The following is an 8,775-nucleotide window of genomic DNA, read 5'->3' as shown; positions in this document are numbered from 1 at the left end:
TTGGGTACAGCCAGGCTGCAGGCTTTGAACTGAGAACCAAACCACACATCCACATATTCTTGATTCTTTCTTGAATTCAGACCTAACCTACATCCAGAAATTCATTGACCTCTACTGCCATGTTGTGGCTACAAGGTACTTATTGCCTTATGGTATCTGAGCCTTTTGGTAGGCACATAGCTAACATACTATGGATTTTTTTTAACCTTTTTTTTTTTTTGAAAAAACAAGAGTCACACGAGGAGGGTAGTGTGGTGGAAGCTAATTATGTGCAGTATGTCTCTACGCACAGGCATTGTAGTTTGTTAGATAAGATTATTTTGCTATTAAGGATGGACAATTAATGAATCCATAATTTGAACATTACAATCTTAGTATCCATTGTACTTTTAGTAAACTGAATCCTTCTCTGTTCAGATAGTTTGAGAACAAAATGCAATAAGCATGCCTCAGTCTTTCTACTTTGAGGCCATCTCAATTTGAGTGCTTGCATGCTGGGGTTTGAGATAGTAACAATGCAAACAAAAGGATAGAAAGCCACCTACTGGTGAAAGAAATATATATCAGACAAAAATGTATGCATAAAAATTCCAGTTCACTCCTATTTGGTAACTAATCCACATAGAGTCCTCAAAAACTCACACATTCTTCAAAGAACTCCTGATAATCACATTTACAGTGTTAGGAAAATGCAGATATACTGAAGCCCAATCAAAGTAATGTGGAAGCATGAAGGGGTGAGGGAAGGGGTAAAGAATTTGCAGCTGGAAATGGAAAAGAGAGAAAGGAAAGAAAATCCTCCAAGTATAAAAACACAGAAAGGGCTAATTCAAGAAAGAAGAACATGTCTACAAGCAAAACTGAAGCACAGGAGGAGAGGAAAAAAAAAAGAAATGTGGAGGGTTTTTTATATAGTACTGAAAATTTGCACTAAATAACCATCTGAAGGTATTATTTAAACTGACAGTTTCCTGAAACTTCTCCCAGCTCAGAAGTGGAGGAAGTGACTTGACTCCTGTAAACCCAGGCTACATGGCACAATGTCATCTGTGAAAGGTTTATATTAATGGTGATACTTTGCACTTCCCTCACATCCAATATCAAATTACTTTACCAGCTTTTACTTAGGCCTAATAAAACCCACATGTTAAGGAAAAAAAAATCCTTACCCCTCTTTCAGAAACTGCAAAACATTTAAGGGACTTTCCTGAATATGCAGAGCACTGCCCGAATTCCAGAAAAAGCCCTGTGCACAAAGACCTACATTAAGCTTCTTTTCACTGGAATTCTGTGGTCATGCAGGTCATTCGGACAGAAGCAAAATGTCAGGTGAACCTTCTCTATGCCAGAAAAAGATAACAGCTGAAACAGCAATTCAGACACTGATTTAGCTAACCCATGTGGGGTGCCTGCGCGGTTTAAGAGCGCAATTTATCTAATTAGCCTTCATGTGTTTCCTGCAAGACAAACCCTTAAGACTCCTACCCAGGTGCAGAACGACCCAGAACTCCTTCCGCCATTTTGCCCTGATTAAATGAATACAATTAGCGCTTTGGACACTTGTTACCAAATCCCTCGTCAGCCTAACACCCAAAGGGAAAATACACCAGCTGCCCCAGAGGCTACGAATTCACCCGTGTTTCTCCCCCAGGACACCGGGGTGTGTGTGTGTGTGTGTGTGGGGAGGGGGGGGAACCGGTCTCGGGAGGCCCCGAGGCCCCACAGCGGGGCCCTGAGGAGACGGCGGCAGCGGGAGGCAGGCGGAGGTGGGGGGAGGGGGGGGGCCCGTGACTAGGCAGCCCCGGGCAGTGGTGGTGGCCCCGCCCCACCCGCTGCCCATTGGTTGAGCACCCGCCCCCTCCTAACGGGCCTCCCTTAGGGACTCGCCTCCCATTGGCCGAGATTCGGTACCCCCCCCGCCGTGGCCTCTGATTGGCCCATCTCCAGCTACCGTCCGTCTTTGGGCCGATCGGGGAAAGAGGGGCACATTCGCCCCGCCCCTTCTGTTTCCTGCATCAGGATTGGGCTGGTTAATTGTCACTCTCCTGTGTTCTTCCCTAATTGGTGGGAGACGCCCCTCAGTCACGCAAAGGGTGTTTTATTTTTTCTTGTGGGCCCTTCTGGACAGAGCTGCATTACGGGGGAAGGACAGGGTGCGACCAGCTGTCCCCTCTTACCTTTGCACCCTGCTATGTCTTTTTCCCTTCCCTAGCAGCTGATTTGCCAGTGGGGCTGTCAATCAAGCGCGGGGGCAGTACTTCAGCGCTACAGTGACAGAGAAAATTAAGCCCTCCTTCTTCCGCTTCCGAATGGATAGCTGAGCTGTCCTTTTATTTTTGTTCTTCTTTTCCATTGGGTAGTCTTGCTGTCAATCACAATATGGGGCGGGAATCTGACGAGAACGACAGTGGGCGGGAGAAGAACAAAACCTCTTCAGTGATTGGCTATTCAGCCGTCAATTCACTAAGATTCCTTCGTGACGGGTTCGCGCGGCAGTCAATCAAAGGCGCGGGAGGGCAACCCGGTAGTGTGGGGCGGGACCAACTTCTTGATGTCGCGATGGGCCTCCTCGGCCGTCCGTCTACCTTTCCCTGCTGCCGATTGGCCGGGCGCGCCGTCATTCTCACGCGGCCAGACGTCCGATTGGGCAGCGCCGGGGGAGGTGGGGCGCCGCGCGGAGGCTGCGCGGGGGGACGCGGCGGGGAGGGACGGACCAGGAATTATTTTTATTTCTTTGTTTCCCGGAAAAAAAAAAAAAACAGAGAGAGAGGGAAAAAAAAAAACGCGGGGGCGGATGGTGCTGCCGTGACCGGGGCGGGCCGGGCAGCGCGGCGGGGCCGGGGCGCGCGGCCGGGCCGGGCCGGGCCAGGCCGGAGGCGGCCGGGAGGATGAAGCGGCGGAGCGCGGACTGCAGCAAGCTGCGGCGGCCGCTCAAGCGGAACCGCATCACCGAGGGCATCTACGGCAGGTACCGACCGGCCGCCGCGGCGCGGGGCGAGGCGGGGCCGGGGGGGGGGGAACCCGCGCCTCGCTCCCCTCCCCCTCCCTGCCGGTGCCTTCCCGCCGCGCCCGCTTCCCCCCGCCGCATCCCCTCAGCGGCCTGTCAGCGCGCCCCGCCCCCACCGCCCCTGTCACCGCGGCCCTCGCGCTCACGCGGGCGCGACATGGCGCCCCGGACCCCTCGGGGCCGCCCCGCCGCTAGGCCGCCCCGGGCCCCGCCGCCCCTGGGGGGGCGGCTGCTGGCCAAGGTGCTGCCGGCGCCGCCCGGAGGGAGCGGGCGAGGAGCTGCCGGGCGCCTCCCCGCCCGCCGCCTGCCCGGCTCCGGCGCGGGGTGGTGCCCGAGGGAGTTTCCCCCCCACCCCGGCGGGGCGGAGAGCGTTACCGGAGGAGGTGAAGCGGTGAGGCGAGGCGAGGCGCGGGCAGCCGCTGGCGCCCGGGGCCAGCGAGTTGGTTTCCACGTGGCGGTGGAGGTGGCACCTGCTCTGCGCCGTGGCTTCGCGGCGGAGGCACGCGAGGGGGGCGAAGGGCCCGCCTGAGCAATGAACGCCGGGCGGCGGCACGGGCGGCCTTGCGGCGGAAACCCCGCGGGTGCCGGGCCGGCCGCCGACCTGTGACCCGAGACAGGCTGCTGAAATCGTGAAAGTAGGTAACTTTTCCTGAGAGATCTGTATTCCGTGTAATTCCTCAGTTCTGACTTGATTATTAGGTGATGCTGGCTTAGAATAATTCCCTTCGTAAAGAAAATCGTAGTGGAAATGATATACACGTTCTTAGGCATGAGATATACCTGTACCTTAAAATACATGCATACTTTGCGGTTTTTTACAGGCAGGAGACACCAAAACACAAATAGCTGCCTAATCATTTGTTTCATGTGGGTATATTTCAAACTTTATATAGAGTATTTTAGAGCTTTCCATTCCTTGAGTATGTAAGTATACCAAATTTGATATCAAATACAATAATTGTGTATTTTTGATTAAAGAGGAGTTCATTGTGGGAGAGGCTATACAACTGACTTTTGAAAGTTATAGTAAGGATAACGTCCCCTTTCTGTCCATAGTTTCAATTGAGGTTTATATGTGCAGTGACTAAAGACTTGAGGAAATATATATAATGCAGATGTTGGCTTTACATAAGGAAACTAGTTAATAGTGAGCTTTGATTATAACAAAATTGTAACAAAGCACAGCTTATCCTAGTTATAATGAATCTCTGCTTGAGAATAGAGAGTATCTTGTTGCTTTAGAGTCCCAGTTTTTGAGAAAATGGTGTTTGGAATGTTAAAACAATACCATCTGTTGCTTCGAAGCTAATATTTGAGATGACTAGTTTCCTGAAAATAATTTAAATGTAAGCAATTCCTTATATACTTGCTTGCTTTTGAAAAGACATTTAAAATTACATTACCTTTGAGCTGACTGCCTGGAGAGGTGGTGAGAGAAGGCGAGGATAAAAGAAAAAGATGAGAAGAACATCAGGTGAATGTGGTTGAAGTTGCATGTACAACAGTTGTAGCTGCATGTACGACTAATAGAGACATGAGGCTTCTTGTAGTAATTTCTCATGGAAGGCTTTTTTTCAGAAATAGGGGTTTTAGCCTTTGTTTCACACAGCATTCTGATAAGCAAGAGTAGTCAGCAATTTCAAATTACTGTCCCACAGAAAGAAAAGAGAAACTAGCATGAAGGCTTGCCTCTTCGTAAATCTAACCGGAGAGAAAATAACTTTTATAGGGGTTGTGGTCTCTTCTCTTGTGTCTTTTGCTGCCCTTCTCCTTTCTTCCACCGCTGCATAATTTGGTAGGTTATGATTATACACAGGTAGCTTCTCATATAACTGTATGGATTTCTAAATTCTTCTAATTACTATAGTTATTTACTCAACTTATCTTAATTGTGACCATCAGCTTACACAAACCCAGTAAATGCAGTTATCGGTAGGTAATATCATAGTGGTATAAACAAAGCAGCTAAGCTAAACAAATAGCATGGTTGATATACTTAACTCTTCTAGGATTTTTTGTTTGCTTTTTAAACTAGGACCAATCTTCCCATCCTCATTCCCTCTCCAATCTTTCAATGCAGAGGTAGTCACAGCTGTCAGAAATAACTACGTGTGAACATAGTTGAGATTTGCAAAGCTGAAGTGTTTTGGAACATTCGGAGGAATGAAAGAATTGTCCTAGAGCAAGACTCCGAGGGTGGGGATTCACTACATGTGTAAATCTGAAACAGCTTATGATAAATGACAGAAAAGCAGCTTATAATCACAGAACAGGTTGTTAGAAATGTAAAATCTTGGGTTGCATTGAAAAATGTGAATATGCTGTCTCCCTGAGTATTGCTTTTTTTACCAACTTCTGCAGCGTCCTTTTCAACAAGTTCTTCTAAAGGTTTACAATCTTTCTAACCTGAAATTATGCAGCTATACTGCTTACAGTACTTTCTCCAGTATTCATTCCCTAAATTAAACAGACTGTTTGGCTTCAGCCTTTCAAAAAATTTCAAAGTTATTCCTGACCAATCTTCCCCCCACCCCCCCATGAAATTTTCAACAGCTGCCCTCCCTGCTCCTCTTTATACTGTTTTTTCCTCCTGCTGTCTTTTCTTCTATCTGTTTTTTGCCTTTTTTTCCCCCTTCTTTCCTTTCAGTTTAGTCTTGCTCCCCGTCTAAGTTTTAAGCCACTTCAGGCTGTATTTAAGTGCTGCATAATATGGCATGCCAGCACTGCCATTAGCAGCTTTGCTCTTGTGTACTGCAAGTGAAGCCCTGGATGCCAATGGTGCAGTATCGCAGCTTAAAATGATTATTGCTACCTGGCTGTTAAAGTACTGTGAAAACTTGATGAATCTAATATTATGTGCAAACATGATAAAGACTCTTACTATTTAGAAGTGCTTACAGTACCTTTGGAAAGAACATTATTATAATTAAAGCATAACTGTGTTTCCAATAAATCTCCAAAACCAACAAACTGATGGAAGGAATCACAAGATCTGTTGTTGTTTCCATAGTGTATGTTTAAAACTTTGTCTTTATACTTTTTAAGATATCTGTTGCCATTATTTTATAATGCTTGAATGATTAACAACTTATACCTTCGATGTTGTGCATGTATTAAAACCTTAATTGTTAATTGAAGTATTCATTGCATCTGTTAAACCTAAGCAATTAAAGTTTACTTGTTACTGCTTGTTCATAGTAGTCTTCACTGACGTATTTAAAATCCTTCGGCTTTATTGTTGAGGCTGCTTGTTTTGGCTCTACTCAATCACATTGGCACTTGATACCAGTTTTGCAGCTGATTAAGTTTTGAGATGAATTCCCCATGCAGTCATTGCAATTGGCTTAATTTCCATGTCAGCTGACTTCTGCTATATATCACAGATTTCCTGACAGCAGTACTTAAACACTTTATGTTCCTTTAGTATTAGGATTTTTTTAGTCCTACATATTTCCCTTTATCGCAGGCATTACCTGGGATTGCAGCCAAATAAATACCATGGAGAATGTGTATGTGTCTGTAATCTCCAAGTGGTTACTGAGATCCCCCCATCATGGAAGAGAGGCAATCTGTGGCCCTGGGCATCTAATATACTGGGCAGCATTTCTTGGTATCATGATCCCTTTGCTAAGATGCTCATTTGATTCTGTGTGCCACCTAAATTCTGATATGGCTTATTTCCAAGGATCGTGTTTTTCACTCTGCTGACAGCTGAATAAACTGTAAGGAAAAAACAATCCGTGCTAACTCCAGGAATGTGGCCTCTTTTTAGGCTTTTTTTTGTTTGTTTCTTTTTTTTTAAATCCGTGATGATTCTTCCTACTGATTTATTCTGGTGTTTTCTTTATAGCTTCCGATACGGGGAAAAACACTTTTCTTGAACTACCCTGGAGGTCTCTAACAAACCAACAGTACTACCTTTTATGACCTTAAGTTAAATTCAGGTCTCAAATCTAATTTAGCTTAAATTCAAATGTGTTCTACTATGTCAGCCCCAATGGTACATGTAATATTGCTTCTCTCTGCCAGTGGCTTTCATTCCCCTGCACACTGCAGTTCCCCTTGCTTTATTTTATGTGTTCTGGACTCTGGTATTGTCAGCTGAGTTACCATAGTGGTCTAACAGTTTCTCTTGTTTCAGTGCTACAATACTGATTGCTGATTATATGCCTCTATTACACTTGCTTCCAGAATTACTGTAAGAGATGTATAGTTTTTCTGTTTTGTCTTCCCTTCTGAATAAGCAGTAAGGGAGGTTTCCTGGGATTCTTTAAATTTCTCTTCCTTTTTGAAAATGCGCTTGGCAAGTATTTCACATAATAGTTTCCAGTATGCATACCACATCCCAGCAGTCATGTTTTTGCTCTTGCACACTTGCTGTCTTCCTTCTGTACTACTTTTATATCTGCTAATATTACTCTTATGTGTATGCAAACACATACAAATAAGTGCACACAAATCTATGTATTTATAATGCTTTTTCATTTGAAGATCTCTACTGATATTCTCTAAGCATCCCAAATATTCTGTCTGGCATTGGTTGGATAACCTTGAGATTTTGATTGTTGACTCTTCAGTGATTTCACATGCATGCTAAACTTCACCTTTTTAAAGCCTACCTCTTCATTTGGCGCCCTGCCAGACTCCAGATGCCTTCCCCTCCGTTGTATTGTGTGAGTCAGGCTGCAAAATGAAACATACCCTCAATTCTGTGAAGATTCACTTTGCAGCCTGTGGAACTTGCTGATAATAAAGGGATAGAATGGGGGCTTAATTTGCTACCAATTTAGATGTTGGGTACATGATTGTTTTTTCCAGTGATATTTTTGAATGCTTTACCTTCCAGCAAGCACAGTATCTGATTGTACAGGGCAGTAAAAAGAGAACAAAGAACAAACCAAAGGGAAAAAAAAAAAAAGAAAGGAAATGGCATCTGGTACTTGGGGAGGAGGGGTAGGGGGAGGAAGATTAAGGAGGAAAATGAATTGTTTGAAAACTCAAAGGAGGAGCACAGTCACTGTGGAATTATGAATAAATCTTTAAGTTCAGTATACATTAGCAATCAACTGATGTTTCACAGGACTTGCAGTACTATAGTCTAATCACTAGTCCTTCCAGTTCTGTACCCTACTTCTTTCATGAATGTGGTGGGTTTTTTTCCTTCCTCCCTCCATCCTATATTACCCTACAAGATTATATACATATGCCAGTTTTTATAGGGAAAGACCTGCCCTTCTTAAACCTTAGGCAGATCACTGAAGTCAGCTTTTTTTGATGTGTATCAGACCAGAAAATTACATGCCTAAAATTTAGGTTATCTCCCTGCAACCAGTTTAGGCATATGATCTTCTTCCTCCTGTACTGAGAACAAACTCTGTATTAAAATGTGTACCGTGGAATATATTTGAGCATTTCTACTATAAGGGCTACTCAGGTTAGAAAGCACTTCTGTCTAGTGAATATTATCTCTAAGTGAGGATACTGACACAGCAGCTATCAAAATGGGAGAAGTGTGTGGATGTGCCTAGAAAGATTAATGAATTTCAGAGGTTCATAGACAACTAATGGCTGGTGCTGGATTCCAAGGGAGAGTCGGCTGTCTGAGCGTGCTGGAGGGGAGGCGCAGTGGGGACGGTGACTAGATAACAACAGGAGAGCACTGAGGAGAAGAATAGTGTCTAGAAGGAATCAAGAGCTTGAAGAGTAAAGACGAAGTAAAAGTGACTAGTACGAAGCAGAGAAAGGGAGGAGGGCTACTGCTAAATTTT

General features: G+C 45.0%; 1 protein-coding gene across 1 annotated transcript in view; it reads left to right on the top strand.

Moving 5' to 3' along the window:
* The first annotated feature begins 2,832 nt into the window (after positions 1 to 2,832).
* MACO1 (macoilin 1) overlaps positions 2,833 to 8,775 on the top strand; it is a 30,959-nt gene continuing 25,016 nt past the window's right edge. Inside the window, exon 1 of the mRNA XM_067311324.1 lies at positions 2,833 to 2,968. Coding sequence (XP_067167425.1) covers positions 2,889 to 2,968 — 80 coding nt within the window. The 5' untranslated portion in view covers positions 2,833 to 2,888. The remainder of the gene's footprint in view (positions 2,969 to 8,775) is intronic.

This window comes from Apteryx mantelli, chromosome 27 (genome assembly GCF_036417845.1).
Source record: "Apteryx mantelli isolate bAptMan1 chromosome 27, bAptMan1.hap1, whole genome shotgun sequence".
In the NCBI taxonomy this organism is placed as follows: Eukaryota; Metazoa; Chordata; class Aves; order Apterygiformes; family Apterygidae; genus Apteryx; species Apteryx mantelli.
The sequence above is the reverse complement of the archived record's forward strand: the minus strand, read 5'-3'. Positions and strand labels throughout refer to the sequence as shown.